At 47.2% G+C, this 16,248-nt stretch overlaps 1 protein-coding gene across 3 annotated transcripts in view; it reads left to right on the plus strand.

Moving 5' to 3' along the window:
- The window catches only part of LOC147198633 (tomoregulin-2-like), a 65,110-nt gene that overhangs the window by 7,462 nt on the left and 41,400 nt on the right, over positions 1-16,248 (plus strand). For all 3 annotated transcript variants that reach the window (XM_086123864.1, XM_086123866.1, XM_086123865.1), the window contains one exon: positions 1,956-2,065. In XM_086123864.1, coding sequence (XP_085979990.1) covers positions 1,956-2,065 — 110 coding nt within the window. The remainder of the gene's footprint in view (positions 1-1,955; positions 2,066-16,248) is intronic.

Raw genomic sequence — 16,248 nt, forward strand, 5'->3', positions numbered from 1 at the left:
TTGTCATGAGTAGGAGTTTTTTTGTTTGTTGTTTTTTTGGAGGGGTGGTGGTGGTGTGAGCCCTGTGTGTAGTCCAAAGAGGCACAAAGGACTCTTAATATCTATTGTCCAAAGAAATCTATAAAAAGAAAACGGCAGATCACCACATTACTTACATTATGAATGTTCCCGTGAGCGGGGACCGGTCTCAAGCAGCTACAATTATCTAGCTTAGATTACCCGGTTGTATATCTTGCTCAATAATTTTCAAACTTAAAACTCAAACAATGAGTAAAAGCATCATCACGCCGTTATGAGTAACCATTAATTTGGATGATGTATTTTTTTTTCCCATTTCCATGCCGCAACCATGAGGCGTTCTAACGCGGTCACACCAAGCCGAGGCCCAGGTTCACACGCTGGCTGTCAAATTGGACTTGGAAAAAAAAAATCAATCAATCAATCATTCTCCCCTCATCGCTCTCTCGCCAACATTGAGGCACTCTAAAGATGCATTTACTTGTTGCGTAGCTAGCTAGACAACGTAGCTAGCTACACAACTGCAAGCTGCAATGATCGGGATATCCAATGAGGCAAGCGAAGGCGCTCAAGTTCTTAGTTTCGAGTGAGGAAGGGCCAACTCGTGCCGGTCCTCGAAATGCGACCCTGAGCACCGTTTCAGCTATTGTGGTCCCACTAAATAGTCATATCTATTTGCCTCGTTTGCAAATCCACATTCCGATGCAAGCGGAACGCCAGACGATAGAGACTCCGCTTTCTCAACACACTTTGTAACGCGACGTTGTCTTCGTCCAATTGAAACACGCAGACATCGCGCAGCGAGTGCAAAAAGTATTTTGACGAAAAGCACGGCACAAACAAGCGCGTCTACAGAGGCCGATGCGACATCTCAGGAGGATAGCCGCAATCCCTTTGAGGTTCTCATCAAGCGGCTATTCATCAAACAAACTCGGAGAATAAAGATAATGGCTTTGGGTTTGGAGCATAAAAGGAAAAATAATGACAACGGGGCTTTTTGGAGGAAGCCTTTTCTAACGAGATTCTGTCCAACGGGCACGATGGCCCGTCTGTCTTGTAACCGTGATTTTGTGCCGCTAACACTTGCGCTTGCTTACACAGGGAGGCTCGCCGCGTGCCATCAGTTGAGCTCGGCTAATAGCCTCCAGCGCAGGCTGCACAATTCTGACTCATGTTGCTCTTTCATTTCATTCGGGAGCCTTTGATGGAGTCTTTGGAGATTCCCCGCAAGCGCACTATTCCCATCACACCTGCCCGCGAGGGTACATTGCCGGATACGAAGAAAGCATTCAACAAGTATTCATCTGAAAACTACATTCCAGAAATTTGGCATACTCGCATTTAGATTCAAATTAGTTTTCATGTGCATTTAAATTCTGTTGCCGACCTCATTCACATTCAAAATTTGAGTAGAGCGTCCAGTTCCGATTTCAAGCCGCTTTGTTTGCTGGGTAAACGAGCCACGTGCGCACAGAGTCAAATCGCGCATCAATGATAAGGCCACCAAAATCTCAAAAGATCCACCAATTATCTTGGACGGACCGAAATGCCGACGGCTTCTCCAAAATGACCGTAACGATTCAAACAGCGTCACCGGCCCTAAAAACGTGGTCGAAATAAGTGGAACAAATGGAAGATTATCGGGTGAGAGGAGCAGCGTGAGCAGCTGAGATTTTAATTTGTTGGACGGTTTCAGGGGCGCGCAAGTTCACATTTTATTGCAGCACATTTGACGCCAAAGTTGGAAGAGGCCATGTGTTTCTTTTGTTTGTGTTTTTTTTATTCTGACGTTGTCGTGATGCATGTCCCAGATGTCACACAAAATTGACACAGTGTCATTATTTGAAACTCGCGTCGCACAGACCGCCCGAATCAGGTCTGCAGCTGAAATTGGTCGTGGCCTTACATTTGTTTCTGGTTGAATGTGATCCTCGCAGGTTTTGATGAGCGAGACACGGACCTGTTTTTGTGCGACACCAACACGTGCAAGTTTGACGCCGAGTGCCTACGAATTGGGAACATGGTGACTTGCATTTGTGACTTCAAGGTAAGATCCTGAACCGGCCCGCTTTTCTTTTCCTTTTTTTGGGTGGGTGGTTATCAGCATGTTTTGTGACTTTGTCTTTTTTTGGGGGGGGGGGGTGTTTGCATTGGATGCAACTTCAAAGGAAGTTTACTTTGACCACTGTCACATGCCTCAATGGTGAATCTAAAATTGTTTTTTTTTCCCTGCGTGGATTCGCACAACAGCTCGGCTAAAATTCTTTGTACGCAATTCTCACTCACTTGTGTCTCATGAGAGAAAAGGGGAAGCAACGCTTTGTCTCTGTGCGGCCCCGGACACAAATGAGCCGAGGCCCTGTATCGGGCCGCGGACCGGTGGTTGGAGACCCCTGCCCAAGTCGCTCAAAGTGCTGCATTTAAATGGAACCCAGTGTGATTGAAACAATCCTCTCGATGAAAACCGAAAACCCCCCCCATCCAAATAAAATCTATTTCAGTTGACCTCCGTCACTCCGTCCGCAAATCAGTCGGATCGAAAGCCATCGCCCCGGGTGGAGATAATCACCCCTCGGAAAGCCAAGCGACGGTATGAAATGAAGCCGGTTTATGGCTTCTTGTGAAGCCCCCACGTCGCCGCCACGGAGCGCCGTACTCCGCCGCAGTCGTAAACAACCTTGACACTGATGAGACCGAAGACTGAAAGGAGCTCGTTAATAACATAAATCCTAGGAACTCCGCTATTCTTGATAATGGCTCGTACTTAACTTTATGACCAGATCTATCATGGGGGGGGGGGGGGGGGGGGAGCATGGAGCTAGTCTGCCGACTACTGATTGGCACAACGCTTTCGTGTTGAGATAGGCAATGAATGCGCTCAGATAAATGAAGATCTGTGGATGCGATCCGTACGACGGATACAGTACCACGGTGGCGCGCCGACACCCGGTTGCGGTCACCTGCCTTTTATCTCACTTTTGTACTTCACTAAGATCGACATGAAGAGAGAGCTGTAGATAAAAGACGTTACGTCGCCATTCGTCTTCGGGAGCTCGTATGCCGATAACGCTATCGGGCGGACTCGGGCAATCAGGAGACCGCATGAGAACGTCATAGTTGAGAGCACGGGTTCACGTCGGTTGCTTGGGGAAGACTCAAGCCGACGACTTTGTTCTTCTATTCGAATCACGTGGGACCTTTTTTTTTTTTTTTTTTTTCTCCGAGCTTGCGTTGAAAATAATCAGCATGGCATAAAATCGTTCCAGACCTTTTTTTTTTCCCCAAGTCAACGGTTCGTTCAGAACTGTCAGATAAGATATTCAGCTACTGTCGAGATGAAACGACAACGAATATGATTGCCGTGACCAAAACGATCACGTTATCGCCGTTAGTGACAGCGGAATCATTTGGACAAGATTGAATCAAAGTTCTGCAAGGTGGACTTTTTGCAGACTTGTCAACGGCGACGACTGAAAATGAATTTCCCTGCATGGCAGGTGACAAGTATCGTCACGGGACGTCATAACAGGAACAACTTTTGCTGGACGGACTCGCAACTGGCATCCAATCGAATCCAATCCAGCTTTTGAAACAACAGTCGAGCAAACTAAAATGCTCCAGTGGAACGTGGTGACAACGCACCTCGAGGGACATCACCAATCTGAACCATGAATTGGAAAATTGAGCGGGCCGCAACACGGCGACACCCAGAATACAAAGAGGAGCCGTTGACAGAACCGTTTAGTGTGCGAGACGCTAAAGACACGATGAAGGCCCATGAAACATTATAAACCTGCCATACGAAGTGTTTAATATTTTACCCGAGAGCCGTTTCATCCCTTATATCCGCTATTAGTTTGTTTCCTATTCTGGATTCGTTCACGGATGAGAGCGCTGCGTTTCTTTCACGTGAACAAATTCAGAAGAAGAGACATCTGAGGCACCGGCTGAAGAGAAAGTGAGTTTGACGTGGCGGAATCAATGGAGGTCATTCATTGCAAAGATGAATTAGATTCACGTCACACTGAGCCCCGCCACACTTTCTACCCCGCTCGGGTCCACCGCGTAGCAGGAGCCGCCATCTTGCCCACTTTCAACTGTCCGGCTCCAGCCAAACCTTCCGCGAGTGAAATGTTTCCATGTACCCCGAATGATGCCAACATCAGTCAAATATGAATCCCATGTGTGAAGAGTTCAAACCCAAATTTAGGGGAATTTGGTCGAGCGTTTTTTTTTTTTGTTAATTTCCAGTTTAACGCTAATCCTTTTTTATTCGGGTTATTCTAAGTTATATCGAGGGCGGCACGGTGGGTGACTGCTTCACACGTCCGCCTCGCAGTGCAGAAAGTGTAGGGTTCGATTCTAGCTCGGGCCTCCCTGCGGGAGGTTGCGGGTTCTACCCGTGCCTGCGTGGCCTTTTTCTGGGTACGCCGGCAATTTCCTCCGACGTTCAAAAAAAAAAACATGCACGGCTGGTGAACGCAGCACCCGAAATTGCGATTGTGAGCGCGAATGGTCGTTCGTCGACGTATGCCCTGCGATTGGCTGGTAACCAGTTGAGTGTGTACCCCGCCTACTGCTCGAAGACAGCTGGAATAGGCGCCCCTCCTAAGGATAAACCGGATCAAGCTATGGATGGAAACTATACCGATGAAGCAATTGCAAGGCTACTCTAATGTCATTCCATCAGCAGGTGAATGAAGAAATTGTGTTTCAGGTCACAGCCAAAGGCTGAGAACAAAACAGTGGCCCAGGGTCAACTGAAATGTGTTTGTTTTGGGTACGTGAGGTCGCAATCAAGTCCATTTCAAGTGCTCGAATACTTGACAAAGGCGACGACTGTTTCGGTACGCTTCCCCAAACCGTCAGCGCATTGCCCACATTTGAATAGCAGACATCCAATGCGGAGCGGTGGCCCGTGGGCGGATTAGCGAATCCTAATTTATGTAAACCCTCTCGACTTTGCAGTCAGGGGAAGTTGAATGGGAGCTCCCTTGAACATGGCTCCGCGTGACACCCGAATACACGTTCAGCATGTTAATCCGCACGCGCTCAGCCAGTCTTCCGTCGGCACAGATCGAGAATCAGAGATGAAGCAAGATTTTGGGGCGGGCGCATGTGGTGGCCCCGTGTGTTGTTTAGCTGTGGCCGCCGTCCCCCACCCCTCTGAAGTCTCATTTTCTGAAAGCTTTGTCATATCCGGGTTGCGATGTCTGGAGGACCGAAGCTCTCTGCGCTTCAAAGAGCTCGTGTTGCTTCATGTGATGTTGATGGCCGGGAGTGGAAGGCCAGTGTGTCCTTCATCTCTCATTGAACAAAGGCTCGGGGAGGGGGGGAAACATCACTACATATAATGCTGAAAAGATCATCATAATCATAAAAAAAAGGCAATCTACGCAAAGCCCGTGGGTTTATAACACCTCATTTGAAACAATAAAACACCTCCTATTAAACAGTTTCACACGGGCCTCACTGACGGGGGTAGCAGCCTCTGATGCAGACCTCATTCCATATATTTGCATTCATTTATCAGCTGTTTTTTCTTTTTTTTTTTTTATCTGGACTGAGTGTTTGTGCAGCGGGGAATTTATTACCTGGGCCAGGCCCATAAAAATGTCTCATGATGGGACGGCGAGGAGCATGGCAAGCACTCACCTCAGATGACATTGTGCTGCGACTTGCCTCTGACGCGAGAGAGCTTTACTGTCGGCGGATCTTAGCTGCCAAGTCAAGGGCGGAGAGACCACGTGTGTGTGTGTGGGGGGGAGGGCAGTTGCTTTGTAAATTTGCCTCATTGTGACATCGCAATCAGTCGAAATTCAGACGCACTGTGAGAAAGAGGCAGGAAGCGAAAGTCTTCCTAATTTATGACAAGCCATCAAAAAAGCCGATTTGCGACAAAAATACAGCCTTGAGACACACGTCTCATTCATAATTAAAATGAGTTGCATCTCAAAATCATGCTTCCCCACTGAAATGAATGGAAATACAATTTCCAACCCCTCCTGCGCCACCCCCCAAAAATTATGTAATTTGTTCTTAAATAGTTGAAATGAATCAAAATATCCCACACTGACAAGTATAAAGAATGTAAAGAATTTTATTTTGGGGTTTTTTTTGGGGGGGGGGCACACTTTTTGCCTCAATTCAATCGGTCTACATGTGATGCTCCAGCATTTGCTTTCGAAGATCCAAGGGTCGAATCCATAGGATTTGTTCGCATGGCATTTTGCATTGATTGTTAGCCTCAGGCTAAATGGACTTCAGAACAACAGAGCGTTTGCGGTTGTTTCCAATACGTGTATGTATCATTTGTACAGACAGGGTGAAGCCTCTTTTTTTGGGGGGTGGGGGGTAGATTGCTCACTGACTGCCAAACCGCTGCCTGATTTGAGTCCACGGATTACCCCGTGGGGCTCGTCTCTCAAAATTTAGCTTCCAAGTCCAAGCCCAACTCCTCGTATCTCAAGGCACCACTGAAATCCAAATCGACAACAAAGTTAAGCTCCAAGAGCTAATCAGCAGTTTCATCCTGTTCAGTTAGAAGACGTTTCCACAAGCACTCACATAATACGTCCCTCCAACTTCATCTTTGCAACTGCAAAACTCAAAGTCAAGAATTAGGACTGTAAAACCCATTTGTGTCATCTTTGAGATCCCTGATCATTTTGGAAACACCTCCAGAAACTAATCAACTGTTGTTTTATTGGATTGAGTGGACGGCGCAGGACATGAACAAAGCAAGCGAATGCATTTGAGAGGCGTTGAGTTGACTCATAAATCATCGTGTTGTGTTTGTCTCGGTGAGATGAGCGGTCAGCACAGCACAGAACAGCACAGCCCGTCGTCTCTCATCAGTGGAGCCCTTCTGGCGGTTCGCCGTTTTCTCGATGCTTCCTCCCGCTGTTGATTGTGCAATTATCATTACTTGGGTCTTTGATTAAAGCCTTTCTCCCGTGATTAATTAATTCGAGAAATTACGCTGTGAAAATTCCACTCCGGAGCCAAACAGGCAAGTCAGAATCTCGAATCAGCAAACACATCAGTTCTACCTCCAAAGAACAAGTCGCGGTGCCGTTGTGACGGAAGATCACATGGCCCAAAGTTTTTCAGCCGTCATTGGGATGATTGAGAAAATGGAGATACGAGCGCTCGATGGGGGCGGTGGACTTCACACAAGCAGCACGTCTGTTCGCTTTCTATCGCCGCTTGCAGACGTTTTCCGGGAGCAAACTCAATCGAAGATGAAGACAATCACACGTTGCCTCCAGAAACAAAGCAGACAACGCGGCCTTTGTAGAGTCTGCTCGCTGAATGCTACCACGCAATGCAAAATTATTGTCAATTTAAGGAAACAAGTCAATCAGTCTTCGTATATGTCTATGCAAAAATGTTAATTCTTGACATTCTTTTTTAATGATGTTGTTAATGTATGTTTGGATAGAGTACAATGTTATATTTAAAAAAAACAAGTGTACCAGCAGAAAAGTGGGGTTTTCATGGACGCTTGAACGGATAAAGGGTGTTTCCATTCATTTCAATAGGGAACAGTGATTTGAGATCCAAGCAAATGAAACTTGAAACTCAAGGCACTGTATTGTACGGATGGATCCTGAACACGACCAAGAAAACTCACTCACCCCTGGAAATTTTTGGTCCCCCGAGGCCTGTGATACGGAGCATGGTGAAATTTCGTGGACATGTTGATTATGAGTCGGCCATTTTTGTTTGAAGCGGACTTTTCAGGGCGTGCACTTATTCTTTGAAGCCTCACGAGGTAATTCACCCAAATGAGTGCCCATCCGAAGCAGGCGTCCTCAACATTTGGGCAAGGTGAGATGGGCCCTCCAATGCGGGCGGAGAGTGGCGTCAAATTGGGTTGGTCATGAAAACAGGTGCGGAGGGGCCCCGTTCCTCACTGCTTGCCTTGCGGCTTTCAGTCTAATTATTCTCCAGTGATGGAGAGAGGCGACGACAAAGACGGAGAAGGTGGAGAAAATTGCGGCGAGCGTTTTTCCTGAAAAGGTACGGCAAGTGTGTCAGCTCCTCCGTGACTCCGAGCTGGCCTGTCAGACACCATTACAGAAAAGCTCGTCTCCCGTGACTCGGCCGGGGAGATTCCGCGGGGACCGGCGGCTCGGGTCCTAATCACAAGAAGACTGCCAAAGCCATCAAACGGCAGAGGCGCGTGCCAGACAACCTGCGACCGTCTGTCTCCCCCCGTTACTCCCAACCTGCGACCGTCTTTTCCTCCGCCTCGCTCGAACAAACGGCTCGTCCTCACCGCTCTCTGCCGCTCGCTTCGCCTGCTGTGACTTTGTCTTTGCCTCCATTGTGATCAGTGTTTGGAAACAAGACGCCGTCGAGTAAGAGTTTGTCACTTCGCCGGACAGCACGTGCAATTCCTCTGTCGAGGGAAAAGGGCTTGGCGCGGGCTCCACAACGGGATCCACGGAGGCAGTCTTTGTCTTTTTTGCTTGATGTTCTCAAAGTCAGAAAGAATTGGAAGAGTGAGATGAATATTGTTGCTGACCATTATATCAGAAAGAATTCCCTTTGTGGGAGGCAATTTGTTTCCCACTGGGAAGAAGGGAGAAGGCCAAGCCTCAGAAATACGACGACTACAACTTTTTTTGGTTTTGTTTTGGGGTTATTTTTGAGCGGTGGTTACAGCAACATTTTCCATTGTAGATTTCTTGCCAACAAAAAAGGAGAAGCACTGAAAGAGAGCAAATACAGGCCAAGGCAGTCTCGCGTTGCCCATAGAACCCGTAATATCCATAATCCTGTTGACAGGGAGGAACAGCTAACCATGTTCAATTGATTCTGCCCATTTTAATGGTCTATTTGTAGGCCAGTATTTCCGTGCATTCATCCATGTCCTTATTAGGGTCAGGAGTGATCTGGAGTTTATCCCAGGTGACTTTGGGGGGGTGGGGGGGTGGGGGGGGCAGGATAATCCCTGGAATCATATTTGATACTCACATTCACATCTATGGCCGAGACTATTCAATTCATGAGAAGCAACAAAGAACCAGAGCTGGTGCAGACTACGGTCTAGGACAAGTCTTTGACCAGACTAGTACCCTACTAATAGCGGACTAGAACTAGACTACATCCAGACTAATTCTATACTCAGAGGAAACTCGGACCAGAATACAATCAGACCACTACCAGGCTAGAACCAGACGAGCAACAAACTATAACCATAATGGAAGTAGATTAGTACAAAACTATAAGCGAAATAGGACCCAGCTAGGACCGGATTTGAGCCGGGCAGGACCAGACTAAGACCAGTCAAGTATTAGACCAGAACCATACGAATCCATCCATGAAAACTGTTTTTGCCTCGTACCAGACTAAAACTAGATTGGTACGAGAGTAGAACCAAAATAGTTTCAAACTAGATTCCAGAATACAATCAGGCTAGCACGAGGTACATACGCAGAAAACAAGACCTTAGCAGCAATGGTACCAGAGTAGGATAACTGGATTTGGTGATTTCACTTGACATGGAAGTCACTGAATTGTGCCTCAGCATGTTTTGGAATCTGGCATTGAGAAAGAGACACGCATGCCTACTGCCCGTTTGTGCCGTGTTGTCTTACTGAGATCGTGAGGTTTTGAAATATTGAAAGGAACTCTCCAAACGTTTCCGCCACAGGCGAGATGGTGGAGCCCCTCTGGTACTCCTTCCTTCAAGGTGATTTTCATTGTCAAGTTGACGACTGTCTGACCTTTCTCATGTGAAATGTCATCCATATTCGGATCGAAATGAAGACACTGTGTTCAACACGGAGCATATTTTTTGCGGTTGTGGTCAAAATGAATCCTGCGAGGTTGCGGTGTCCTCGCTCACAGGATAGGCCAGATGAGTAGTTTCATGAAACCCTTTCACAAATCGGCAGAGAAAAGAGTCGAGAGAAGCGCTTTGAATAAGGGTGATGGTTTGTTTTGGAAACAATATATTTTCAGCCAAATAGAAAAACAAAAGAAAAGGCAAATAAACATTTAGTAGTTTCCAGCGCACATCACACACAGATCCTCGAGCTGCTGCCTCGTAACCTCCCGCAGGCCTTTTTGATTATTTTTTATTTTTTTAAACGAATGCAGTTGCATTACAAAGTTTGTGTCCTTGAACTTTAATCGGTTTAAATGGACATTATTTAGAGGTTAATGGAGGACCTCGAAGGCTTTTACAAGGCTGAGACAGATGGGTGTTCAGTCTTAAAAAAAAAACACCTCACGCTACATCTGTGGCCACACTGGAGGTGTGCGGAAATGCGAGCATTACGATCCTCGTGAATGGAGGATTTATTGCTTGCTTCATTCGTTCTACTTCACAGAGTTACCTAATATGCGGGGGACTGAGTTAAAATTAATGACGGTAGAAAGGTGGGGGTCATCTCAACTGGGATGGAATGTCATTGGGTATTTCTTTGACGTGGCCAAAGCAGAGGAAACAATCAGTCTGGATGCAGATTCTGTTCAATAGTTGACGTGGCAGCTTCGAGGTGAAGGGGGACACACACATTGACGACAAATCTGACATGCGTTCGCGAATTTGAACTTTTGCTGGTTGGTTATTTCATGTGCTACGCTAATGTAAACACAACGGTATCACTTGGAATGGACAAGAAAGTGAACAGGATTGGACTGAAATGGAACCGGACACTCGGCGGGACCTCTAGTGTGAATTCAGCCTTTGTGGGGACCAAGGACCGCCATTGATCATTCAAAGAGAACAAAGGGTTAAATCCCAGCTCCCAAAAGCCTCCCGAGCGCCATCCTCCAATCGGAGGCCTCTCGGACACGAGGGTGTTTAAGCTTTATGCCGAGGCGGTGTCCGCGCAACTCGAGAGCACTCGTGGCGTGGAAAAGATGATTTTTTTAAATGCGTTGTTCAGAGCGAGCACACCGAGAGGCTCATCAGAAGTAAGAACGTGCCGGGGCGCTTCCGCCTGCAATCCGCCGAGGCTAGCCCCAGTTTTATGGAGAGATATTTATTATTGATAGAGGTGGATGATAGCCATGGGAGGAATTGCATAATCCGGAGCCGCCTCTAATGGCTCCAGGAAATGGATCAGGCTGTCAGTCAGGCTGCTGTGTGCAGAAGGAACATGTGTGTGTCCGCGCAAGAGTGTGTTTGGCTGAAGCGAGCGAAATGATACCGTTTTGGCAGTAACAGATGGAGCCGCTCGCTCACAGTGCTTGATATGCCACCCGGCTCCTTATTTGGTGTCAAAATATGAATGTGTTCGCGTTTGTGAAGAACGAGACGCACATTAACGGCCGCGGATGGGGAAAGAAAACTCTTCCAAAAAGGATTCGTCTTCATTCCGCTCGCTCTTTTGGCCGCCACCCCAAATGAAGTTGTGATCTGTTTTATTTTGCGTCTTTGCACGTCTAGAAAAGCTCAGTGGTCCGGTATATGGAACCAATTTATTAAGAGTGGTGGTCGTAGCCATCGACCAAAGATTAGGATGATGAGGGCGTCTTTGGGGAAACATTTTTTTTTCCCCCGTTCGGGCTGCCTGGACCCAAAAGGTTCTCGGGTGTGCAGCGGTTCCGCGTGAGTATCTAACCAACGTCCGCTGCAATTAATTTCCAAAGGAAAAATGGAGCGCACACTGAACCGAAACAAAAACTGGCATCTCTTCTTTGTCAGCTTCATTAAAAGTTGGTCTCGTCCTTGCGTGTGTTCTTCCCCATCTCCGAGATCCACTTCCAGGAAGTTCATCAAGGCGGCTCGGGGGTTGTTTGTGTCGCGCTTCGGGATCGGTGCGTTCCCATCCTTTCCAAAGAGTTTTTCTGCAACGTGGGGGGAAATGCCAAAGTTGTTGCTGAAATTCTTTCTCGATATGCCACACATGCTGATGCAGCGATAGCAGTGCAGCGAAGCATTTCATTCCCCCCCCCGTTTTATGTCAGGGTAAAGCCTGGGAAGCTGGAGCGGGAAGGTTCCCAAGAGTGTCCTTCAGCTGAATAAAATCTCTTTTCAGCAGTTCTGAGCCACTGGCTCTCGGTGTGTAGGAGGATCGCGAGCGGGCCCACATGCGCAATGAGCCTCCGGTAAAATTGCAATTTGTTTAGTTGCTCTTCGGTCCACTCGATACCTCGGATTCTCTTTTGGCATCTTTGCATCTTTTGCTCGTGTCAGGTTGGACGTTCAAGTTCATCTTAGTTCAGATGTGAGTTCCCATGGCGTGCAAACGTTGCTCAACGCCATCAGAAAGGAAATCTGGGTGGAAATGAACCAAATATATATTTTCAACGTATCGCAAATCTGTACGTTGTAAGGGTACTTTGCTGTAACCATTTCCAATAAGATGGCCGCCGACGGCCATGTATAATGCAGTACGAACATTTATTGGTGTGAAACCCTCAACATGTAAAACAGTATAAACATGTCAATTCCAAATACGTGTCGACAGCATGAAGAAAACATTCCGTCAGCAAATGAAAAGTGTCGCCCCCCCAAAGACGTTTATGATCTTTGAATCTGTTGGCCTCGAACTCGGCCACGGTACTGTTGCCATTACGGACGATCGTTGAAATTGTTGACTTTGCCAGTTTGTAATATCGGCTGCGCTTCATCCGGGAGACTCCAAATTCCAAAGTGAGAGACAATTTCAACCTTTGCAGACAGCCAGATTCGCTTCCCTTCACCAGACGTGTTTTCAGACGTGCTCAGGACTGTGCCGCGCCTCCAGAAGTGCAACAATGTACGAGCTAATCTGTAACGTTGCTCAGTGACAAGAGGGGTTTGTTCATAAGCGAGGTCGCGGCGGCAGTTAGCTTCCCACAGTTCGTTGTCACAAAGGCATTTTCAACATTTTGTGGGAAAAATGTGGTCGTTTTGATCAAGTAGTAGTATCAAGGTGTTCGTTGGAAGCTAAACCGGCAAATGGAAAATAAATGGTGTGAAATGTCAACATGATAGCGGTGACAACGTTGAAAAGAAGTTCGATTGTATTCACCTTGACAGTGAAGTTAATCGCAGACTTGCACAACCTTCCATCAAAATCCGAACGACGGAAATAACATTCGTTCAAATATGGCAACGGAAGTTCTCTCGCTGGCGTAATTATTTTTTTTGCAGAAACACGACAAAAGTCCTCCGTTGTGGCGACATGGACTGCGCCTTTTTTGTTTCATATCTTGTCATCTAAAAATTCCCGCAGTTTGAAGAAAAACGCTCGGTTCCGCGGCCAAGCGTGCCTAAATGTGCCGCTCGCTGTCGGCGAGCCTGAGGATGCATCGCCCCACTGTTGCCGGGATTCATAATTATGGATGTGGACTAATGAGCTCGGAGTCTCCAGCAGCTTCTTGTTTGAGGCGCATACCCGCAGATTAGCAAAGCATCGGAGTCATGTGAGCGTCTTGCGGGCGTGCGGCTGCTTGTTTATGAGAAGGAGTCGAAGCTGTTGTGATTTTCCTAATTTGATTGATATTTGTGCGCGGCTGTTGCAACGTTTTGCTTGTCAACGTTTCTCTTCTGCATCGGTTGGAAAAGTGCTCGGCGATCAAAATCGTTTGAATTTGGTTCGCAGTTGGCGGGCGACCAGTCCGGGGTGTAACCTGCCTCTTGCACAAAAGTCAGCTGGGAGGGACTCCAACTCATTCGCCACACTCAGGAGGATAAGCACGATACAAAAAGGGATCGATGGATAGACGGAATTTGACTCAGATTGTGAAGAACAAAAAAAAATGGTTTCTGTGCGAGCTAAATGGTGAAAAAGTATGAGATACACAAGGCCAAAATTCTCCATTTAAAATAAAAAGTACCAGTTTTTTGCAAATGCAAGCAAACGGAAGTCACTCACTAGCACCCCCTTTTTTTCCATCTGTTTTACTAAACATAGCAGGAGCACATGAAAATGGTCTCAAGGACCTTTGCTTGAAACCAAATAGGAAGGCAGCCATTTTGGTTTGAGACAACCATTTTGGGTTCATCCCATCATTTTAATGAGACAGGCAGGAATAAAATTCATTCAATTAAATTGCTCCGGAGACCAGTTGACTGATTAACATGAAATTGTGTGAATGCGTCGATCATAAACCAAAGGATCCATGTCCGAGAGCCAACAGCGGGCGAGCAGCCCACTGACGGCTGCTCGCAGTTGCTCATACCTACATGTCAGGTTTCATGTTTTGCGCCGTGAGGAGGATTTGCAACATGACCGAATTGTCTTAACGCTCGCTGATGCTTTCCGCTCGGAATCTGGCGTCCATGCGAGCGCATTGTGTGAAGAGAAACAACAGGTCCTCGGTTACGGTCTTGTCTCTAAATATAGCCCGTGTAAACGTGGGAAGGGACCGACCGGTAGAACCACAGCAGCCCCTGCAGGAGACTTGACGAAGAAATTCAACCTCATCATTTGTGCAAAAGGATATGACTGAGAAGAGTGCGCCTCAAGGATCGAACAAAGCGTGACAGCGCGGCCACACCAGGGATGGCAAAACCGTGGACGGACGTGCGCGCGTGCGCCTTTTGCAGTTTCCTAAGCCAGCAGGCGCATAAGGCCGCGCCATATGGCCCTGGCCAATAACCCCCCGCTTCCCTGTCTGGAGAGAATTATGGAAGATCAAATTCTCCTGCCCTCTGTTGATCCCAGCCCCCCCCCCCCCCCCATCCCGCATGCAAAACCGCATAAGTTTGACAAAGTTCAAAAGCAATGTGGTGTTGCGTAACTCCGCATTATGAGCGTCCTCAGCCTCTGGAGTGCGCCGTGATAGGCAGGCCTTCGTAATTGTAGCAGTAGTCATAAACATTCACGTATTTTGCGTCGTGATTATCAAGAGCAACATCTTCGCAATTATCAGTTGTCGGCGAGGCAGTTTTATTGATGAGGCACTTTTTCATGCGCAAGGTTAACGCAATGTGCTTCACGGAATTCAAAGCCAAGGTGGCGACAATTCGTCAATTCATCAACAACGAATTGAGGATTATGTTTGAATCCTTTCCGTATCTTTTATTTATTTTTTTAAACATTTAAAACTGTCCAAATGCTCAAAATTGCAGCTTCTCATACGATCTGTCTCGTCCGCCATGAAAGTGGACTGATTATCTTTGTGTTGTATCAAAATCAAACTTGTGTTTCATTGTTTGCATATTTTCTGACATGGACCAAACCAGTGACTAAATCCCAGTTTTTGTTTGGGTGTTTTCTGCAAAGTCAATTAATTGGAAATGTCATGTTTTTGATTAAAGGGATGGGAAGCAAAACACGATTTTTTTTTTTAAACATCCTAACCATTGACATAATAATGGATGGATGAATCGATGTTTGACAAAGTCCGTAGATACACATTTCGAAGCATTTAAAGCAAAAGGGTTGAAGACTTTTTTTCTTTGTTTAGATTTGCTTTGATCTGCGAGTACTGACATGAGAGCCGAGCGTCGTATGGTGGCAGTGAACTCAATTTGAATCGCTGTTATAAATGAGGGTTCAAAAATAACTCGGTTAGGCTACAAGAATGCTATGGCTGAAATCGGGTTAAGTAAAGAGCAGGACGGCTGATCTGATTGCCGTACGCTCTCATCAGTCAAAAAGAGGCGAGCCATTAAATATGCCGCCGTCGTTCTCTGTCAAGCCAAAACGGTCTCGATGGAAACGAGCGAGGTAAAAAAGGGGGCTGACGTTTTCAAAAGCGCGCTCCGCCGATTGAACATCCGCGTCGTCTGTCGCATCCGTTCAGCGGCCATCGGATCGGCCGCCAGCCCCGAGTCGACTCCAAAGCGCTTACTCGACAAGCGCTTTCTTTCTTGAAAGCATTTGGGAGAATGGCGCGTAGGCACCCTCGCCATCACAAAACTTTTACCATAAAGCCAATCAGATGACAGCGCTGAAAGAAAATCAATGTTCTGCAGCCATCAAGAAAAATGCGGCGATCAAAGACTGCGCCGCTTCTGACACAGACTATTACACCGACACCTTTGTTTCTATTTTGGCACGGTGTGCGGCTCCTACCGTGGCGCTCGTACGCAGACGAGGAGAACAAAGACCGGGACGGGAACAAAGGGCGGCCTCATGAATACCGCGATAACAAGGTCAACGGCATTTGCGAGGAATGGCAGCCAACGAAGCGAGGGCGCGCGTGCGAGGCACACTTGTCGACGGCGGAAGACAGTGAGAGATGGGCAAGCCGGCCAAGAGCCGCTCGGAAATTTGCATCGAAGTACAACAATACGAGGCCGGGTCGTGCTGGCGGCATTCGGGGGCCGCG

Source organism: Hippocampus guttulatus, chromosome 11, assembly GCF_054856545.1.
Source record: "Hippocampus guttulatus isolate MCC_2025c chromosome 11, RoL_Hgut_1.0, whole genome shotgun sequence".
In the NCBI taxonomy this organism is placed as follows: domain Eukaryota; kingdom Metazoa; phylum Chordata; class Actinopteri; order Syngnathiformes; family Syngnathidae; genus Hippocampus; species Hippocampus guttulatus.